The sequence below is a fragment of the Branchiostoma floridae genome, chromosome 4 (assembly GCF_000003815.2).
Source record: "Branchiostoma floridae strain S238N-H82 chromosome 4, Bfl_VNyyK, whole genome shotgun sequence".
In the NCBI taxonomy this organism is placed as follows: Eukaryota; Metazoa; Chordata; class Leptocardii; order Amphioxiformes; family Branchiostomatidae; genus Branchiostoma; species Branchiostoma floridae.
Window position 1 is genome coordinate 15,229,076 of NC_049982.1, and position 22,407 is coordinate 15,251,482.

A 22,407-nucleotide genomic window follows, 5' to 3' on the forward strand; every position below is an offset into this window, starting at 1 on the left:
TCACCACTTTTTACTTTTATTTGCCATCTGTTGTAAATGACAATACAATGTGTAGGCAACTGTGGGATCACAAATGGACAACAATATGTGCAAGTATAGCAAATTATACATTAGATAGTTTACTCATTTCTTTATGGTCATCATCTTCATTATATATAAAAGACTTAAGATATAATGTTGCGCTTTCTTCAGCCTGTTGTCTAATCAATTATGTCTTCATCTGTGTGACCACCTGCCAACAAAGCACAAAAATGTTACGAATAGACTGAAATGGTAAAAAACATTTCTGACAATGTGGATAAGATTGGATAGAAGTCCTAGAATTACGTTGTCTGGTGTTAAGCAGAGTGAGATAAAATCATGATATTATGCAGATAGCTTCAGTGGAAAAATAAACCTGCAACTTTTCCTATCTTTGTTTAACAACCCACCTTATTTGCTGCCTCTAGTTGTGTAACAAGACTAGCTACTTCCTCCTGTGACAGCTCCAGACTGAGGGTCTCTCTCTGACCCTCTTTGTTCACAGCCAGGTCCAAGCCTAACACAGGCTTCTGTACTGATGAAATCTTATCGCTTGACAACACCAGCTGAAAGAGATCACAAGATTTTTTTCTCAGTTCGTTAGTATCAAACACTTAGAGATAATAAAAGCAAAGTGAAAGAAAATCTCTGGACACACAGTCTGGTTTTTATTTTCATCGACACATTCCTTCCTGTTCTACCTTGTTTGTCACTAACTAAAACAACTGTACCAAAGATACCTTGACTTGCCAATCCAAATCTTCCAAGGCCCCCTGTGAGATGGCTGCTGTAGCCGAAATCAGTGCCAGTCTGATGTCCTCTTTCCTACTTGTGATGACCTGCAGGAAGCACTGCTGGTGGTCGGAGTCTAAACCTGTCAGGTGTTCCAGCACCTGATGAGACAAACAGACACTTCACATATCCAGGTCATAACAAAAGAGAACTCAAGCAGTTATACAGCTATTTTAGAGAATAAAGCAATCAAACATGATCTGTATACTGATCTCTATCTCTAATATGTAGATACAGCACTAGATGTACCAGTCTTTTTTGCATATGCAGAGATGTCCAAGTAGGTTACATAGAAGACCTTCTTGATCTATCCTTTAGTTTACATGGTCAACTGACATGGGAAGTAAGCTGACATATATGTACAAACATCACAATAAAGAAGAATGAATACAACATCATTCCTCGATGATTTTTGAACCATACTTTTGACGTATCTCTGTGGACTGACCCCATCCTTGGAGAGGTTTTCCTTGACCGCCAGGAGCAGGAACGACTTGGTTGAGTTGAGGACGTGCCACCAGGAGTCCAGGTCCCAGGTCTGGCTGTAGGGCTGGTAGGACGGGGCCGCACCTCGGCACACCCAGTCAACTATCTCATGGAGAAGCTACACGGAGACAAAAACAGGAATCTAGCTAATGTTGGCATTGTTGGCCCCTTCCACCAATAATGGTGGATTACTCAACTATGTGTGGGAGTGTTGTGATCAAAACAACACCACACGTTCCCCAACAAGTCAGCTCCTACCCGACCCCATTCCCGCCCGATCTCCCCCACCCTACCGTCTCAAACCCCTCCCCGTCCACTCTCCCCAGCAGGTCCTGCCGAAGTTCCGCCGCCATCATGCCCCGACCTTTGACCGGAACACCAGTGCGCATGCGTCTTCAGGTATGGAGTGAGATGAATGGAGAAAGAAGTGCAGGTGAGACGGCTTCGGAGTCAAGTTAACCAGTCGAACCGCAGGTCACCCTAGAACGTGTTATTCTCTAAGATACGGCTTTTGACGCGACCCGATTTGACCCCGCTGCATGGGTGTTTATAACTGCCTGTTGTACAGCAAAAAGACCTCAGATCTACATGATGTTTATACTTTTGAATATCTACAGGATTTGCCCAGTACAACCATGTAGATATTTCGTGCATTGCCTAACGGCGGCGAACGCTGTTGGCTTTGAAACGTAAGCAATTTTTGGTAAGATTATGTTTGCTGGTCTTTTTTACATTTCAACTTCATCCCACGAGATAAATCCACAGCGCGAAAGTCCAATTCCTCACCTTTTCATTGATACCTAAGTTCCCGGGGAAATTTGAAGAGCAACGGGTTTGCCCCGAAATTATGTGACAACATGTCGAATTTCCCGGCATCTTTTTTCGAACGTGAAACCGCACACACTGATCTTTCACTATCCTTACAAATCTCAGACATGAAGTATTGATATCAGTATGCTTGCACATGAATCCCACTTATTCTGGCTTCTGGTTAATGTCAGTTTCATTTCGGTGGGTTTTAAGAAGTCTATTTGCGACGGCAAATCCTGAGCCGTAAGTTTTATCAACTTTTCCAAACGCTGCAACATTAGGCTTGAACTCGCCTGACCCCCACGACACGGAAAATGGAACGTACCGGCTGGGTTCCATCGTTCGAACCCAGATTCGGACCAGGAGTTCGAAACAGATTGACTCAAAATCTGATTTTTTTAAAAAGTCTGACTTTGTACTGAAACCCTGTGTCTATGTGTACTTGTCTATCATCATGTCACTTATTATATTGCATCTGACAGTCGGACCCATTCAGCTTCTCGTACCAAGAAATGAGGCCTGTGACACCATGCGAAATGTATGAAAATACGGTCAAAACGCAGGGTAGTGTGCATGGCCTGCTACAACTGGACCGAAACTTCACCACCGTGATTTCACCCCCGTTAAACTCCAGCTCCGGCCCGCACGGTCCAGCTCTTGCCCGCACGACCCAGCTCCGGCCCGCACTGATTCCAGCTCCGGCCCGCACGTCCCAGCTCCGGCCCACACGGTCCAGCTCCGGCCCGCACGGTCCAGCTCCGGCCCGCACAGTCCCTTTTTCACTAAAAAATTGGCCAAAAAAAGTTTAAAAGTTGCCCATTTTAAGAAAATTCCGGGACGACATGCAAAACTTTTTAGCGCATTCGTTGGCTAACATGTTCGCCCATCCTCTGACCGAATATGACGACCCAAGACCCGCTGGTTTTTGAGATTACCCCATACCTCCCGTCGCGATACCGTACGTCAGGCGCGCCTAGGCATAGAACGCCATGGCCAATGAAAGTTTCCGCTTTACGCACAGAAGGAACTCACGATCTTTATTAAATACAGATAACATGGATAACATGACTGTTCATTTTCACAACTTCAAACGGTGGTCCATGACCCGGTTCATGTCCGCACACACGGTTGTGTCATGTGGAATGTGGGGGTGGGGGGTGGTGGTCGGGGGGGATACAAAGACCAGCACCAGTACAGAAGACATTTGAAAACAAGACATTGTTCACCTAACTTCCTTTTCAATGCGTTTTGAGTAATATCAGTCACCCTCTTTATTCTGTAAAATTACATGCTGTTTTCCTGTAATTTGTCTATTCGAACAATTGAAACACATCATGTGCTGATTCAAAATGTCAAAACGTTAATGATTTTGTTTACAACTGCAGTAGCAATGTGCATCGAAAATACATGTACATGTACATGATTTTGTCCCTGCTAACACTTTCATTAATTTGCTGTACATACATGATAGGCTTGATTACATGAGAAGCATTTATCTAGTTCCATATTATTTCAATATGTTTAACAACAATCTGTTGAACAGCAATTAGCATAACCAAAACTAAAAATGTTCTGTTACACAACTTTCTTCAGGATACACAAACTTTTGGGCATGACAAATACATCTCATTTGTTGCTAATATGCTCACCATAAAAGTACAACAACTGTTTCCATTGTATACATGTATATCAGACATGTTAATTTGTAAGCATCTATAGATATGAGGTGATACGCATCATTCTGATAGTTACTCGTATGTATTGTTGTTAGCATGGGCATTTTGTTAGCCACATACAAGTAAATAGTCATCATGGGCAATTTATTAACCATGTATAAGTAAGTAGTCTCTATCATAGGCATTTTGTTAGCCATATAGAAGTCAGTCAGGGGCATGATCGTGATGGGTGTCGCAAGAGGAACCGGGTCATGGACCACGGTCAAAAATTGTGAAAATGGACAGTCATGTTATCCATGTTATCTATGCATTTATTAAAGATCGTGAGTTCCTTCTGTGCGTAAGGAAACTTTCATTGGCCATGGCGTTCTATGCCTAGGCGCGCCTGACGTACGGTATCGCGACGGGAGGTATGGGGTAATCTCAAAAACCAGCGGGTCTTGGGCCGTCATATTCGGTCAGAGGATGGACGAACATGTTAGCCAACGAATGCGCTAAAAAGTTTTGCATGTCGTCCCGGAATTTTCTTAAAATGGGCAACTTTTAAACTTTTTTGGCCAATTTTTTAGTGAAAAAGGGACTGTGCGGGCCGGAGCTGGACCGTGCGGGCCGGAGCTGGAACGTGTGGGCCGGAGCTGGGACGTGCGGGCCGGAGCTGGAATCAGTGCGGGCCGGAGCTGGACTGTGCGGGCAAGAGCTGGACCGTGCGGGCCGGAGCTGGAGTTTAACGGGGGTGGATTTGCGCATGTTAGAAGATAATTTCGGGGCAAACCCGTTGCTCCTCAAATTAAACAAGAAAGTTTGGTATCAATGTTCAGGTGAGGAAGTGGGCTATCACGTGGTGGGGTTAGCTTATGGGATGATGGTGAACTGCAAAAAAGACAACCACAAATAAACTGGCAAAAATTGCCAATGTTTCGAAAGCTACAGTGTTCGTTGTCATTTTGCAATGCATGAAATATCTATATGGCTGTACTGGGCAAAGCCTGTAGATGTAAGAAAGAACAAACATTATGTAGGTCTGAGGTCTTTTTGCTGCACAACGGGCACTTGCTTACACCCATGCAGCGGGGTCATGCCAGGACAAACTGTGTTCCGGAGTATGACCTGTCGTAGAGAGGGCTGCGCAGAACGGATGCGCATAGAGCTTTGCGGTTCGACTGTAACTATTAACTTTCCTCTCTTAGTTACCGTACTGTGCATTCACAAGGTATATTAGAGTGTAATGATTGTACACTATGTGGTACAAATCGTCGTTTGGTCGCTCGTTTGTGTTATTTTGATCAATGTAATTTTATACTTTGAGGTTTCAAAAAGGCGTTTACTTCCTTCTGACAGCTCTGTTCCGTAAACGTTTACTGTGTGCTAAGAGACGTCTAGAAATGTTCAGCGTAGACTGGTGGTAACTTGATCGCTCAGCTGTGAACATTTTCTCTGGCTTGGGAGTATAACATAGAAAACAAACATAGCTTGCCGTTCCTTGCTCTGAATTGACAGGGTTCCCTTTGTTGTATGTTTATGAAGTGAAAGCATATCAACTCACAAAATCGTTTGTGAACTGTTCTGAAGGCCCCGTAAATTAATCATGATGCCTCTATATAACATGTTAACGTCCCTGGTTAAGTTTACTGTACAGTAAACACTGCACGACTGTGACGTCCAGATATCAACTGCTCTTTTGTTTGATTTACATACAGTACATTCATGTATATTGCCAAAATAATGACATTCCAAATCTAGTTTATAACTTTGTTATCTCAGAAATCGTGTTTACAATGAATAAAGTAAATATTTGCAAAGGGAAGGGCCTGCTAAGTGGGACATTTTGTATTGCCGTGTTGGCATCAGCTCCGATCCCTGAGGCAAGTAGTTACTTTATGCACAGAAGGTTTACGGCTAATTGGCTGTTTTCATTGACATAATTGCTCGACAACTTGCCTTGTTTTGAGTATCCATGAGTTTTTTCAAGCACATCTCACCAAAGTTCCTGCTGTCATACAAGTCCTACAGACTGTTGAGTGTTGTGATTTGTAGTGTCGGAGTGTTGCTAATGGTAACTATAATGTGTTGTGTCCTCGGTAATTTGTGAACAAGCCAAGAGCTGTTCCATTTAATGATTTTCTAACCGTTTTTAATGGGGGTATAACAAAATCAAAAAAGAAGAAAAACTAGAATAGAGAGACTAAACGTTTACCAGGCTGAAATGTCATTAGGTTTGAGTTTAGTTTATTCAGATCCACAACTACCCAGTAGCATGTACACTGCAGCTTAATTCTTCCTGTGGTTCTTATGCATACATGTAACTGGATTAGGAAATACATGGCATGCAGGAAAATAACATAAATCATACAGAATACATGAATGTATATAAAATTCAAGATGAAAAGATAAAAGCTAGCGTCAATCTTTCAGATGGTATTGTTGCATTTGTCTTGCATTTTGTACTGTTAAACCCGGTAATCCAATCAGAGTCTAAATCTACTTTAATTTGTTTCTGCTACTTGCAATACCATGGGGATTTGGATTATGTAAATGAACTGTTTTCACATTTATCTGACATTGTGTCATTTTCACCTAAAAAGCCTCCCCCAGGATTGAACAGCTGTGCTTCCAGCCTTCCATTTGTGTAGGCCTGACTGCACAATATGATCATACATACTCAGTATGGTTACCCTGGCCTTATGTCATTGAAAGATATGCCACTTTTTATAAAGAAGATTATTTTTAAGAAGAAGACAAAGTCCTTTTTGAAGGGTACCTAAGTCTGCTGTGTTGAATTCTGAAAGTGTAAACAGAAAATGGTTGAATTTTATCAAAAAGAGGAGCTATATGATATTACTCACCCCAGTAACGATTCTTCCGATCACTGAATCAGTTCTCCATTCTTTCCTCAACAGACCCTACAGCAGATGATGTAAGTTCCCTCGGATGGTCTGGTCAGAATGGGGTTGTGGTTGTAGCTACAACAAGGGTGGAAGGACAACACCAGCACAAGATCAAGACATACAGGTTTGTAGTCCTGCTTACTTATTAATCACTAGTGACTTGCTCGGTTTATCTGTCAACATTGGAATTCTCAGATGCACTTGTGTATACAAAGGCATAGCAACAACATAATTTTCAAATTCTCATTCGGAGTGTTCAAAATTCATCAATGTGAACCCAAGCTGGCCAGGGCTGTCATCAAGACCTCCAAACACTGTGTGGGTGGAATGGCGGAGGCCCTATTGGTAACATGATATGGTGTTGAAGATCAACAGATAAACAAGTTCAACTTCAACAAGACAGTGTCACAAGACAGAGGCAAGACAAAAATAAGCCAGCCTTATATTGTTATATACTACATTACAGGTTTTAATCTGGGTGCCACTCTGATTCATAGTTACCAGTCACTAACTTGGTTTGTCTCTCAATCATAAGAATACCCAAATGTACATATGTACATAAACCATGGCAGGAAAACACCATGTTCTAATGTTCAAAACTTTCAGATTTGTGTGTACCAGCAACTTTCCACAAAAAGACTTGACATAAGGACAGGGCCTCTTTGGTGGCAAGCCTTGCAAGAAGAAAATAGTGTGTAACTTTTTTGTAATGACTGAAGACAATGTCGCCTCAGCCCAACAGCCTCAAAAAACTATGTGCAGCACTGTCCCTTGTCCTCGTCATCAAAATACTTAAAATTTAATACACACATGTATATAAACAATGGTGCAACAACAACAACAACATACTATTCAAAACTTTATTTGGAGTGTTCAAAGCTTCGTTCATTTGAACCTGATGTGTGCCATTATTGAAGATGTTCCAATTCCTGAGCTGGGCTGTCAGCAAGAGCTAAGGTCTCCAAACAATGTGAGTGTGAAATAGTGGGGCCCCTGTTTGTGACACGATATGGTGTGGGGCCAAGAATGCTTTCAACTTCCTCTCAGTTTAAGAGTTCCTTTCAAGTGATTGAACTTGAAGCAAGAAAGCGGTGTTGTGGCAGTATACATGTACTCAGCTGTGTACTGGCTCAGCTACATCAGAAATTTGTATCTTATTTCCCAAAAGGTTGTCTTGTGGAAAGTTCTGTAGGGATTTCAAGGCTATTACTAGTACAAGCTCCTGTGGTGAAGTCATACTTCTTGCCTATCGCCTAAAGTGCAACTAGGTAATAGTAGATACCTCAGATGGCATCTTGTACTGAAGGATACATGCTTGGATGGTTTTGATACAAGGTGCCCTGCCTTTTCCTGGAGGAAGTTCAAGGTACTTATGTACACAGACTGTTTGGTAGCAGAAATATGTAGGAATGGGAAAGTAGCAGAATTAGCCAGAATACACTTTGATATACAGTCAATTTAGACATTGACATTCATGTATGTTGGTTAAGGCTTGAAAGTATACCATTGAATGATTGATCCATGTGGTTATGTTTTGAAACAAATGTACAGCATGGAATAGTTTGGTAGCTTAGCACAGAAGGATCAGAAAGAAAATGTTTTAACAAACAAAGCAACTTTACAGTCAGAACGCCAGTCCTGTTTGGTATTTGATACAATCAAATTTTTCTGTTTCTACGTGTTCATTTTCGAAGATCATCATAGTACATGGAAAAAGTACTGCAGGGATTTAGTATGTGGGCTTTTGTGGTCAAATGTCTTTCATATTTGTCACCAAAGCTTAAATATTTCTTATTTATGTTTGGTCTTAAAGAACCCACAACTGTATAAATGCATTATCATCATCACCTATCGACCTTCAGGTCGGGTATGTGTACCCTTTTGTTTGAAACAGTGTACCTGACAAGCCAACAATGTAGTATTTGGTTTACGTGTTGGCCCAGCAAGGCGGTGCCACCCAGACACATGACTGAATGAAGCCACCTTTGTTTGTGGTACCGGGGCAACCCTGAAAACAAGATAGATAGCTATTGAGTATAGGTGTCTGCTGATATCAGGCAGGTAGGGATTCTATTTATCAATGGTATTATCTCTATCTTTATCCTCATAATAGTCATATGTAAACCCATAGCTGTTTTTATTCTGAATCCAGTCTTCAGTGGAGGTTTAGTGTTATGGTTACAAATGCATGTCTTAAGTTGTGGTTGTGTAATCGGAGTAGGGGTCAAACAGATCTTGTATCTTATAAAAAGGATTCCCTTGGCTATTTTTGGCTACTACATATTAGAATCAATAGATAAAAAAGATAGCATCCAGCTATCAAAAGTTAAGTCAAAACCAAATCTTGCAGCATTTTTTTTCCACCCCTCAAACTGCCTGTCCACACGTATAGGTGAAATGTAAGAGCAGGCTGCCGAGCCTGTACAAATATCCATGAAAGGAAATCATCATGGCACTCACACTTCACTGTTTTCCCCTACCAGTTTGTTTGTCATTTTGAACATGGATTGAATGCCATTTCAGTTCAAACTAACTTTTCCCCCAAGGCTAATTGCAATATTTTGTGACAAAACAATCTAACAAACAATTAATTCAGTTTTCTATGCATGGCGCAAATAGCTCATGCGCGAGGAAGACAAACAATGGGGACATTTGAGCTGTGTCTTATTGTACTGATTGCTGGTACTCTACAGCAAAAAAAGTCTTAAACCCAGTGTTGAACTAACTCATACTTGTCCCTGACATTTGGCATTTGGCTTGTCTGTTTGACAAATTTTCCCATAACTTCAACTTTTCTTATATTATCCAACACAAAGGAATGACGTGCCATGTTTGCGACCATCTCCATTTCTAGTCTTTGACCCACTTTCATGGTGGAAAATGTGGTGAGTCATTCCCTTGTCATGGGTAACAGTAAAAGTCTGTATGTAACTAACATGTACAGGTGAGATTTCCCTCAAACATTTTCCTGTGTGTATGTTCTGTAAAAGTGTCCTACCCAGATTTTGTGGGTTTAGGTGGAAAATTGACCTGTAAGCCCTCCCAGCCACTGCTGAATGCTGGACTGAATTGGCTATGAGTTTATGTATGTGTGCGATGCTACAGCACTGCGCTGTTAGAGGTCTAGAGGTCAATTTCATTAATGCCATGTAAAATCATTATGAATATGAATCTGCAATAGACTCCTCAAGCTGTCTGATAGGAAATAATTGTGATAATGTGATAAACAACAGTTCAAATGTGGAAAAACAGCTGCAGCAATTTGGAATCTTCAGAAAAGTTACATTTTTTCTGAAAGTAGTCATGTTAAGATTATTAGTCAGTTCACTACTTACAAACTAGGTTGGTTTTATGAATCAATTGTATCAATTAAGGCTTTCCTGTAGTATGGCCCAAATGCCCCTGGGGCCTGCAGCTAGATATGGGTTTTATGCCTTAAGTCTGTCTTGCCTGTAGGGCTTAAATGAAAATGTACATGCATGTCATTAATAATCTGGTAGGGCTCCCTCCATATATTGGCATACCTGTGCTGGGAGAGGTACATGTACATTGTACAATGTTAAGTGCACCAGACAAATTGTACTTGTACCACTCTGCCAGAAAAGGAGAATTGAAAAAAAATATGAATCAAACAATTTAGCAGGTTGTAACAACAATTACTGCAGTAAACAAAAATCTGCAATACATTATACACTCGTATACTCAGTATGGGGCTTGTGCAGCTTAGGTGCCATAGGATGATTTACATCATTCACCTGGACGAGAGACCTTGTGCATCCCTTTCTTGTTCAACCAATGAACACAGTTTTTCGGGTATGGGGATTTACATGGTTAAGGACCCCAAAGTGAGGTGGTTCGACGACTCAAAACCTATAGTAGGGTGCAGATACAATTCACAAGAATTTAGTATGTTGAAGTTGAGGGTACAAGCTACAAAATATCTGAAGATGAGCATAGATTTGCCGGCTCGTTTTTCTATAACAGACACTTTGATTTAACCCCCAGCGGAGGTCATGGAACTGCAGGCGGCGAACAGGAAGTGCCGGTAACATATCAAGGCGCAAATTCCCGCCGGCCGAAAAAGCGACGTAATCCAACTTATACAGTATGAACACCGATGTATTCCTCTACTATTCACCATAGATTCCACCTCGCTGTCGATCGTGCACGGAAGAATAAATACGGCCTTTGCAAGTACCGCGATGCACTATTTTAACCCGAACTACTTTTGGGGACGGGGGTCGCGGATAAATACTGTGTTATGAGACCTTAAGGGGGGGGGATAGGTGTATAACCTGACAGTACATATTAACAAAAACCAGCTAACACTAAAACTTTTTTTGATCCATCCAGCAGAGTACTTCATGCATGATGATTAAGTGACAGGCAGCTCACAGTGCAATGGGACAGATCATGGGAAACAAGAATGGAGGTTACAGCCATGCCGACAATGGAAAACGAATCGTCACTCCAAATCTCGGAACACCGGAGACAGATGACAGGTCAGTGCAACAACAGATTTATATGATATAGGAAATGTCCTTGTGACACTTGCATGAATAATATCTTGCGGATCGATGTTCTGAAATAAGGTCAGACTCAGAGTGATAATCCTCAAACAGGTAGTTTCTTTCTCCCTGTGACCGTAGAAAAGGTTTATAAAAAATGTAGATAGGATTTGAGAAAGATGAAAAAACTTCGTAACCCAACATAAACTCACATTATAGATTCTCTTTACAAAATCTGGACACTAGTTTTTAAAAGTGGATCTACTGACCCTTGTCTGATGACATAAAATGAACCAATGTTGCATGTTCTTGTAAAATAAAATTCTGCACTGGTGCATTTACTTACTTACAATCAATATTATGTTTTATGAATGAGCAACATTATACAGTAAACTGTAAAAAATTGACTTTATGGATGACTTGGTGAATGCTTTGATTGTACTATCATTTTAGCAGCAATCAGTTTATCAGTGCAGATACAGCTGTAAGGTTTCTGAATATGTCTTGACTGTCTTGCAGCATGTAGCTGAAGTTTTTCGTGCCTTTTTTTCTCAGTACACTTGCATGCATGCAACGATATTCATCCAATGACTGCTTGAAATGAAGCAATGTACTGAAGTGTGAATATTAAATCCCCCTGACAGATTTGATATTCATCGCATCAGATAGGTTTCCATAACATCCAGGTCACACGGAAATAAAGACTAAGATCAATACAGCACCATGCATATTTCATGAGGTGGCATTTCATTCCTTTCTGCGTAAATGACTTTGACAAGTGGCACACAGTGCTCCTGAAGAGCTGGTTTGTACAACAGGAACACAAGAAACACTGTTATGGTTACAGTTAGAACAATGAAGGTCAAGCCTCATAATTCTTACTAAAATGCTATGTTACCGTAATTGTTCCCTGTTGTTGTTAAAAATGCTAGGTTATGTTCCCTTTGTAATATGTAAATTATTATATAAGGAATGCTTTTACTTTAGGTCATAGAACTATGTTCTTTTCAAAATCAATTACATGCATTCACTTGTCACAATGGGATTAGTATCAACAACATGTATAACAAACATGAAGCATTTAAGATGCAATTGATTATTTTATGTTTTGTTTACTGTTATAACATGATGCCTCCCATCTCTATCCCAGGGCTAACTACCCTCACTATGCCGGGAACAAGATCCAGACCACTAAGTACACCATCCTCTCCTTCCTGCCCAAGAACCTGTTTGAACAGTTCCACCGTCTGGCCAATGTGTATTTTCTCTTCATTGTCATCCTCAACTTTGTACCTCAGGTCAGTACAGGAATAATATATCAATTTTTAACTACCACACATACACATGGTTCATTTCATGCATATCTAACCTAAGGTGTTTCTCATTTTAGGAATGTATGACATTACTTATAGGGCCTAGGGATGCAAGACTTAACTGTTAACAACAACAACAACAAAAATTCACGGGTCTTAGTGGCAAGTGTGCATATTATGAAACACTGGCAACACAAAATCCGTAGTGTTTTGGGCACCTTTAGGCAGATTAGCCGTGAGGCTCAGTGGCCCACTGTCATGGGGGCAGGGGCATGGTGAGTATCCTACTCAGGACCTACTGATTCTGATTCCAACGCTCAAGCCATTGCGCCACAAAGACACCCCTTAACAAACAACAATGTACCTTTATTATAGTTTTATAGTGACATTTTCCCCCCATTTTGGTCCCTTTTTTCATTGATATTGATCTATGTTAAATTCTGTGGTTTTTTCAGTTGTTAACTTGAGTGTAACTATTTTTCTCTCCCTAGGTACAAGCATTTGGAGCAGAGATCGCCATGTTGCCTGTCATCTTTGTCCTTCTCGTCACGGCCATTAAGGATCTCTATGAAGATTACAGACGCTATCGGATGGACAAAGAGGTCAACAACAGGATTTGCAGAGTCTTTAGCAGGTGTGTACATTGTATGCCACAACTCACGGGAATAACAATAACAATAATGCCACCTACAAAAGTGCTCAAAGATCACAAACCTACACCCACACAGCATTTTGTCATGGAAATAACAACAAAACAACAATAATGCTACATACAAAAGTGCTTAAAGATTGCAAACCTACACCTATGCACCATTTTGTATAAAGGATTGACATACAGATATTATTACAAAGAATGATGCCTTTGTCTTTCCTCAGAGCGGACAGACAGTACAAGGGCTGTATGTGGGAGGAAGTCAGGGTGGGTGATGTCGTCCATGTGGGCTGCAATGAGATGATCCCAGCTGACCTGGTCCTTCTGAAGAGCAGTGACAAGACAGGTAGGACTGTGTGATGTCACAGGTAGGGCTGGCAGGTATATAGTGAGCAATACAATTATGTACACCCATGGCAAGCCCATTATGTAGATGCTTTCCAAAGGTGGCAAAACTGTCATGATGTTTCAAAAGTGGAAGTACAGTTACTGAACAGTAGTGTAAGGAGGTGTAGGATTTAGAAATGTCTGATAGAAACAGGTGATAACATGGATCAAGACAGTAATACTACACTGGCACTGATGGGTAAAATGAAAGAGTGTAGTACAGACATTAGAAACTTTTCTAAGGGCTACATATTAGCTCACTGTATCCTATCTACTGTGGATAGTTTGTAGTCGTTAGTAATAGATGTATGTGTACATGTTATTTGCAGTACAGTATTTGTGTTATGTATGTAGATGTTAAGCATGTAAATGTTAAGCATGTAAACATTTACCTGTCTAGAATGGTTTGTATAGGTTGACAGAGTTCAGAAACAACATGATGGCTGCTCTAGCCTTGCGGAATTGTAGTGTGTTAATTCCTGTCCCACCATTGCCCAGGTGTGTGCCATTTAGAGACAGCTAACCTGGATGGAGAGACCAACCTGAAGACCAGGGAAACAGCACTCAGTCAGCAGGTATGTCGTCGTGCTGCATATGCATACCTCATCCACATGATGTCATCCACATGATTTTGTCTGCCTTGAGACATTGATTTTGGCCTGTTTCCCAGGAGGATCACCATTCCTTCACACAATACTGATTGGCAACAGTAATGTCTGGCCATTGTAGTATAATCTCAACTCTCATAGTTCCATGTCTTTAAGTAAGACTTAGGAAAGATGGGGTACCCAAAGACCACCAGATTTAAAAAACATGTTGTATACCTAAATTGTACATACCTAAGGGATTACTGATGCTTCATTAGATGCTTTGAATTTACAATTTTTATTGTGGCACCCTAAGGTACCCAGCAGAAGTATGATATTTTTAACATTAACAATCATTAAACAACAATGTCTTGCCTTTCCAGGAGGCGCCATCGTGGGATGAGGAGGGGGTGAATTTCTGGATCGAGTGTGGAAGGCCGAGCAGTGATGTGTACAAGTTTAACGGCAGGATGTGAGTGACTCCCTTATATTTTTAACCCCTTGGCCAAGTTTTATGTCAGTTTGATTATCTAGAGTAAAAGAAGCATATAAAATAGTGTAGAAGAAAGAAGCTTGGAAATATTCCTGGAATCCTTATGATAAACTTTGATGCAAATCTGGATACCTCCTAAAACTATGTCACGTCCTTCTCTGGACAGAACTTGGTTGAAAGAGTATCCCTTTTGTTGCAACTTGACAGAATGCATGAATTTGACAGGCCCCAATAAGCAGCATGTATGATTTAGTGTATGTGTTTAACATATGAACATTTATGTATTATTTACCTGTAGTACATCAAACAAACAACTTACCTACATTTTCAGAAAATATAATAAGACGATGCTTCCATTGTCCAAGGCCCAACTGCTCCAACGAGGCTGTGTTTTGAGGAACACTGACTTTATTGAAGGAATAGTGGTGTATGCTGGTATGTCATTACTGATTAACTTTAACACCATGTTTGGAGATTTCTTGCTTTGAAAACCCTCAATGATGAGGGAACATAAAGCCTCTTTAAGAAGCTTTGAAATAAAGCCTCTTTGAGAAGCTTTGAAACTTTCATATTTCTTGAGAATCATTGGTTTGGATCCTCCATCAGAGATAACTTCAGCCAGTTTTTCAGTGTCAACATTCAATGTTTTCACAACAAACCTGACTGACTGTGATGCTTCTCTCCCACTAATCAAGGCCCTGACACCAAGGCTATGCTCAACAACAGTGGCCCACGGTACAAGCGGAGTAAGCTGGAACGTCAAATGAACATTGATGTTGCATTCTGTGCTGTCATCCTGGTCATCATGTGTGTGGTAGGGGCAATTGGTAGGTGTTTTCCACAAGTTTTGGAAAGTACATAATACTGCAAGAAGGAGACTGCACTGTGCATTAGTTGATTATAGATTTTCAGTGTTTAACGAAACTATGCTGTATTGGCAGAGATGTGTGCTCTCCAGCTTCTGTCTAGTTATAATTTGTTTTATTTCTGTCCGTGTACATGTAATACATTATCATAGGGAAACTACCATTATAACAGAAAACATTTTAAAAAGTGTTGCTCTTCCTGTTCCCAGGCAATGGTCTGTGGATCAACTGGTATCCTGAGGACAGTGTCCAGCTCTTCGTCCTCCCCATCGAGGGGCAGCAGGAGGGGCTGGACCCAGCGCTGGACGGCTTCATCCGCTTCTGGATGTACATGATCATCTTCCAGGTCAGACAGGACTGCGGACACACTCTATACTCCTCTAGCACAATCCTTGCAATTGGCTGACCCTAGAAACTCCTCAAAAATCAAGGCCAAGATAGTATTTAATGAACCCAGTTACATTTGAGACCACTCAAACTATTATTTGTAATATCTGAGCATGCTTTCATTTTGGACACTCATATTCTAATTCTAAGATTGTAAACTGTGATTTGTTTTTCTTCCTTTTATAGGTGATCATCCCACTGTCCTTGTACTTTTCCATTGAGTTGATCAAGATGGGGCAGGTGTATTTTATTCACCAGGACATACACTTGTATGAGCACTCCTCAGGTCAGTATATTACTGAGGGCCAGGGGGGATTGTGAGGGAAGTGTGTAGAAATAAGAACCAAAATTAGGATCAACCTAAAAGTGGACTTAAAAAATGCAAACAACAGATGAAAAGTGTTCAAATACAGTAAAAGTGAGCAGGCAATGTGACACGCACAATCTACCCCAGTCTGTCCTTTGGGTACACAGGGTTTTGCCAATCCTTAATTATTTTCAAATGCGAACATGCTGGACCTTTTTTTGTAAAACTGACATGAATGACCAAGGATGTATAGTGACAGATCTCACTTAATCTTACCTTGCCATAACAAATAGAGAACGAATGATTAAAAAAAACAAATAAAGAGGATTTGCATTGTAAATGTTGGAAATCAGCCAAATGTGGTATACTTTGTAGTATTAGGGTTACATTTGACATTTGTTAGAAAGCAGTGTAGCTTGCCTTAGCTTATGAAGCCTGTACTCCTGCCCCTCAGACACATCTCTGCAGTGCCGTGCCCTGAACATCACGGAGGACCTGGGGCAGATCCAGTACGTGTTCTCAGACAAGACGGGCACACTGACAGAGAACATGATGGTTTTCCGTAGGTGCACTGTCGGTGGGAAAGATTACGCTCACACCATCAAAGGTCAGTAGACTTGGGACAAAGAAGGGTGGTCTATGTTAGTATCTGTTTTAGTCAACAAGCATAACATGCCAGAATATAACAAAAGTTGTTTTTTGCATTAAGTGAGTTGTCACAACGTTACATTTAACTCTAAATTTTTTTAACTTTAGAATTGTTTAGATTTTAGATGATCCCTCCCAGTGTTTAATGATACCTGTAAAAAGTTCCTCTCTCATCATCATCAATCATATCCTCTTTCAGTGAGGAAACGTTTACGTAGCTCAGCCTCAAGTACAGTTTTTCATTCACCCTTTCCATCAGGTCCTTTCAAAACAGGTTTGTCTTACTTTCCATGAGTTGCTTTAAGGTGGCACAGAGCGGCAAGGATGATCATTTATCACTGGCCATTTATGGAAAGGAGGAAGGCTTCTGCTCTGCTCTGCTGTACTTCAGGCTCAAATCTGTAAACTCAGCATATGAAGGCTAAAGTGACCATGTGAGGGCTAACTTGAAATGCTCTTTATGTTCCAGATGAGATGAAGGGTGAGGAGGCACTCCGTAAAAGTGTTGTCCACATCCCTGGACAGACAACCCAGGCCTTCTTCATGGTACTGAGGACTTCTTGTTTATATTTGCAACATGCAAAATACATGTACTTAGAATCATTCCAGTCAAGAAGATGTCATACTGCTCATGTCTGATGATTATGAAGATGTAGTAAGGATTAGACCAGGAAAGGTCATTGTGTGATAGGAAGAAATGAACTGTTACAAGATGGAAGTACAAAAAAAGGTTTGGACCCAAACTGCAGAAACACTATACTCTAAAAAAGTTTTGGATTTTGAACTGATTTTTTCTCAAATAAGCCTTGTACAAAGGACGACATGACTTATTTTTGGATTATATCCTAAAATTTTTAAAGGATCTGTCACCAACGATAGATTGGGCTGATTTCAACATTAAGCTCCTTTGACAATGTTTGTCCTTTTACAGCAATGTCACTTTTTAACATTCTGTGTTTATTCTAGGACCACCCTATGCTTCCTGAGCCAAATCCTATTCTACAAGAAGGTTGTTGAGTCTGTATACACTGAAGAGCCTCCTAGTGGAGAGCCAGGCAACTACAGTGAACTGGAAGAGTTTTTCATGGTGCTCTGTGTCTGCAATACTGTCATGGTCACTACAGGGCATCATGATCCACAGGTGAGCTCTGCGAGATATGGAATGGTTTGAATCGTGATAATGTGTGTAGTAGGTTTTCATCAAATGATTACACGTAGAGTGGAAGTAGAAACATGAGAGGATAGGCTCATAAATAAAAATGAAAGTCTTTTGTGAACTGTTACAGAAAGGAGAAGTGAAATTTTGTTTACTAGCTTATTTATTTATTTTTATTTATTGGCAAATGTTACAATACAATGACTTTCAGGCAGCATAGCTGATTTCGGAAACTTAACAATCATAGCCATGAATACAACAGACCAAATGATAAATTACCCATAATTAGTTTCTAGTAAAGTGTAGCTAGTTTGTAACAAAATATGCTAGTGTCTGCAAGCAATTTTCATTTTCCCTGTACTCCTGTAACCAATTACATGTATATCCCACTGTAGGACTCCAGTGGCCAGCCCCCCATAGGTGCAACCAGTGGTGCCAGATGGGATGTTTCTGGAGATAACATTGCTTTTGAACCTGAGACAGACAGCACTGATGACATATCCCAGACCACGCCCATTCAGTACGAGTCTGAGAGTCCAGACGAGGCTGCCTTGGTGTACGCTGCTGCGGCATATGGCTACACCTTACTAGAGCGTACTCCGCGGAGCGTGAGGGTCCGTAAACCGGACCAAAGCGAGATCACTCTCGCAATCCTGAACATCCTCCATTTTGACTCCACGAGGAAGCGTATGTCCGTGGTTGTGAGGTATCCTGAGAAGGGTGAGATAGTGCTGTACTGCAAGGGAGCGGATGAAGCTATATTCAGCCAGCTGGATGCAAATGCTGACGGTAGGTTTTCCAAGGCTAACATCATAATGTCATTTAGCATCTTTTACTTTCCTTAGGAATATATTGGACATTCAATTTGCAATGTAGCTTCGTGCCATTATCTTCACTTTTATGTGGTAATGCATTAGGCTTAAAAAATTTGTAAACGGGCATGATAACACATACTGCATTTTGCCACCAACTGTTTTGTATAGTCTTAAACATCTTAATTTCTATATACAGGGCAGCAGGAGAAACAAGTTACTGTGGAGGGGAATTTGCTGGACTACTCTCAGGAAGGACTCAGGACTCTCTGTATGGCCAGGAAGGTATGTTTTCTAGAGGAGTGCAATATTTTTTCTTTATTCATGAATTTTCTTGCCAAATGCAAATTGGAGAACCCTACAGCTTAAAAACTGATAATCAATATTGTATGAAATGGCTCCTCACTCCTACGTCTGAGCCAAATACAAGCATTGTTCATAAAACTAATGAATAGTTCATACACTACTAACTGTTTTAATGATAACAAGTTTAAATTTACAATAGCTAGTAGGATAGAACAGACGTTTTGCTTTTACACTAAAAACACTGACATGTCATTTTTGGCAGGTTATGACTGAGGCAGAGTATCTGACTTGGCAAACAGAGTACACCAAAGCTGCACAGCATTTGGAGGCACGGGATGAGATGGTTTACATGTGTGCATGCAAGCTGGAGCAAGGTCTCACGCTGCTTGGTGCCACAGGTAGTCATTTTTCCTTATTTACAATAGGACTTTGAGAGACAATATAATAACCAGTGAGAGGGAGTCCTTCTCAAGCTCCTCTTTGTGTTGCTATATTCAGTTCAAATGATTTAGAGCACCTCAGAAGATATACATTGTATATCCATACATTACATTTTAATTTTTACATTTCTGCCAGGAAGCAGACCTTTGGATTTATAGTTGATGATAAAAGGTAGAACTTTCAAGCCATGTGGCTGTGAGAAGCATGTGTATTGTGGTAGGACAGGAAGGATTTTGCTTGAAGGTTCTTGTGCATGTACAGTTAAGATGTACAGTGTAAATCCCTTCAAAATGAATTTGTATCATCTGTGCCCAAACATGAATACTTACAGTCAAACCTGCCCGAGCGACCACCTCTTCTCAGCGACCACCTGGCCATTTCGACCGCTTTTTCTCGGTCCCGATTTTTTTTCCCATTGACGTAAGCATTAAGCGACCTTTTCTCAATGACCACCTGGCCAACGCGACCGCGACCGGCCAAAATTGAGACCCATAACGACCGCATAATTTTCAAAATTGAGTTTTTCATCGATTTTTGATGATAACTTGCGCGATTTTGTGCCGAAATCGACCAGTTTGCGTCGGATTTTGACTGCCATTACGATGTTATGTTTAGAATAAAGATGGCGGCGATCTACTGTAATATGGGAGGAAATTTCGTAGTAAGAAGATCAGAATTTAGTTGTCACAGAAGTTTTTTTTTAAATCTATATCATTATAAAGTGAACGAAAGCTGAAACGTATATAGCCTCATACTTTTTAAAGAAAGATCTGTGTAACTCATACCTTTTTAAGAAAGATTTATGTGAGTGCTTTTGTCCAAATGTACTGTACATTCACCCGTGGGTACGTACGCTATCGGGACGTACCGGGCATCGAATTCGAAAGGTGCACCGTCGTTATTCCAGATACGACGATCAAGAACACAGTGACGCATAAAGGCTTGTATTGAATTGACAGCATCAAAGTTCCCTTACAAATATTGAACTTTAAAACACTGTATCCTGTAAAAGCTCGATAAAAGCTTGGGGTTAAATTTACAGTGTGCGTGTTGTATTTGACATTGAAGACCTCGCTTCTTTGCGTGCGTGCAGTGTGCTTGCATTAAACACAACGGAAACCATTTGTACTTTCGTTCATGTTTTGAGTCGATACTCTTCTCACTGACCACCTGTCCAAATTGACCGCTTTTTCCCGGTCCCCCCGGTGGTCGTCTTGGGCAGGTTTGACTGTATTTACATATTTGACAGTAAGTGATTAAGAGCCTTGATAACTTTAAGATGACAACTGTTTGATGTGTATTTTGCCAGGTGTGGAAGACAGACTTCAGGAGGGGGTGCCTGATACCATCGCTGCACTCCGGCGAGCTGGACTGGGAGTATGGATGCTTACAGGGGACAAACAAGTCAGTCTTACTCTACTCTCTGTCCATAGGATATGCTCTTCACTCAGTAGGACAAACAAGAAGTTACCTAGCATGCTTTAGTCAGATATGCGAGTGGTGCAACATAGGGATATAGCCATTCTGTACATTGCACAACCTGTCTTGTATCACTGTTAGGCACAGAAGCGTTCAGATGTAGGTCCTTCCTCTAGAATTTTCCCAGTGTCTAGTGATGCAACAGGTCAATATGCTTTGGAATCCACTACCTCTGAATGTTTTTGTGTTAAGGTGTAATGCATGCATTTTATGTCTTTATCCTTTTGCATCCAAGTTCATGACCACAAAACAGGTAGCAACTCTCACATACAGTATTACTCCTACAATGTTCTTCAGGAAACAGCCATCAACATCGGCTACTCCTGTCACCTGTTACAGAAGGGAGACAATGTCATCAAGTTCAACTGTCATGATGGAGTAAGTTGGTGATCATTGTTGACCATCTAAAGCCTTGTATATGTAGAGTCCTTCTGTCTAAGTCTGCTAGTTGTTAACGTTTGGAAAAAAAATGTTTCATGTGCCACTACGAAACAAGTATAACTATAGACAGTCAGGTTTACTCACTCTGCATTTCAGAGGATTGCATCCAATCAAATTTTGATTACCACTGCATTCATGTGTTGAATTTCTACTTATTGATTGAAAAGTAATTCCACCCTCCAAGTGGACAATGTCGGATTTCTAAATATCAAAAGAAAACTGACAAGAATTTTACATAGACAAGAGATAGAGCTGAACCCTGTGTTTTCTTGCCATTTCAGAAGTTAATAGACCAGCAGCTTAAAGAGATCTGTATCCAACTTGGCACATGTGGCTGTCAGCAGTGTTGCCCTCAAACATCCTCTTGCACGGAGAAACTGCACAACTTCTTCTGCAGATGCGGTCATACAGTCGAAGCTTCAAACACTTGCTTACGACAGCAGAGACATGGTTCTGGTGATGCCCAATTTGGTTCTCAAATGTATGGTGAATCACTCGATGTAGCCAAGAGAATACGAAGGGTAGTCCCAGGAGCTTGGATTGAAGCTAATGAAGATGTAAGACATAAGCAACCCAAACACAACCCAGCCAGACTAACTAAGTCCCTCCAAGGAGCTGCTTTATCAGGGGATCCATGTCTCGTTGTGGATGGGCGAACACTTGGGCTGCTTCTAGAAGAGCAGAGAGCTGATTGGTTGCTGGCAGTGGCGCGGGAATGCAAGGCTGTCATTTGCTGTCGTGCCACGCCTCTGCAGAAGGCCAACATGCTGAAACTTGTCAGAGAGAGGTGAGTGACGGAGAGCTGCACTTTTAGAGAGCCCAAATAGATTAGACTGGGGCAGTAGGTGAAATTAGAAGTGCACACATTAACAGTTAGTGCTGATTTTCTTTTGTCATTGATGTTCTTTTGTCAGACTAAGAGCTAAAATGGTATTGTTATAAGATAATGCTAAA

General features: G+C 40.9%; 2 protein-coding genes across 2 annotated transcripts in view; one reads left to right on the plus strand and one right to left on the minus strand.

Annotated features, from left to right (window-relative positions):
- Nucleotides 1-1,721, minus strand: LOC118412822 (COMM domain-containing protein 8-like). The gene is made up of 5 exons (XM_035815861.1): nucleotides 1,593-1,721; nucleotides 1,262-1,417; nucleotides 762-914; nucleotides 432-587; nucleotides 1-232 (listed from the first exon to the last, which is right to left on the minus strand). Exons 1-5 carry the CDS (start codon nucleotides 1,686-1,688, stop codon nucleotides 209-211), a joined length of 585 nt encoding a protein of 194 aa, XP_035671754.1. The 5' UTR covers nucleotides 1,689-1,721; the 3' UTR covers nucleotides 1-208.
- LOC118413590 (probable phospholipid-transporting ATPase VD) overlaps nucleotides 1,611-22,407 on the plus strand; it is a 26,466-nt gene continuing 5,669 nt past the window's right edge. Inside the window, exons 1-22 of the mRNA XM_035817118.1 lie at nucleotides 1,611-1,732; nucleotides 6,683-6,794; nucleotides 11,027-11,172; nucleotides 12,329-12,476; nucleotides 12,983-13,125; nucleotides 13,368-13,489; nucleotides 14,029-14,105; nucleotides 14,501-14,589; nucleotides 14,942-15,045; nucleotides 15,306-15,437; nucleotides 15,686-15,822; nucleotides 16,050-16,149; nucleotides 16,625-16,777; nucleotides 17,288-17,364; nucleotides 17,785-17,830; nucleotides 17,943-17,959; nucleotides 18,370-18,763; nucleotides 18,986-19,071; nucleotides 19,355-19,490; nucleotides 20,843-20,937; nucleotides 21,310-21,390; nucleotides 21,735-22,240. Coding sequence (XP_035673011.1) covers nucleotides 11,072-11,172; nucleotides 12,329-12,476; nucleotides 12,983-13,125; nucleotides 13,368-13,489; nucleotides 14,029-14,105; nucleotides 14,501-14,589; nucleotides 14,942-15,045; nucleotides 15,306-15,437; nucleotides 15,686-15,822; nucleotides 16,050-16,149; nucleotides 16,625-16,777; nucleotides 17,288-17,364; nucleotides 17,785-17,830; nucleotides 17,943-17,959; nucleotides 18,370-18,763; nucleotides 18,986-19,071; nucleotides 19,355-19,490; nucleotides 20,843-20,937; nucleotides 21,310-21,390; nucleotides 21,735-22,240 — 2,744 coding nt within the window. The 5' untranslated portion in view covers nucleotides 1,611-1,732; nucleotides 6,683-6,794; nucleotides 11,027-11,071. The remainder of the gene's footprint in view (nucleotides 1,733-6,682; nucleotides 6,795-11,026; nucleotides 11,173-12,328; nucleotides 12,477-12,982; nucleotides 13,126-13,367; nucleotides 13,490-14,028; nucleotides 14,106-14,500; nucleotides 14,590-14,941; nucleotides 15,046-15,305; nucleotides 15,438-15,685; nucleotides 15,823-16,049; nucleotides 16,150-16,624; nucleotides 16,778-17,287; nucleotides 17,365-17,784; nucleotides 17,831-17,942; nucleotides 17,960-18,369; nucleotides 18,764-18,985; nucleotides 19,072-19,354; nucleotides 19,491-20,842; nucleotides 20,938-21,309; nucleotides 21,391-21,734; nucleotides 22,241-22,407) is intronic.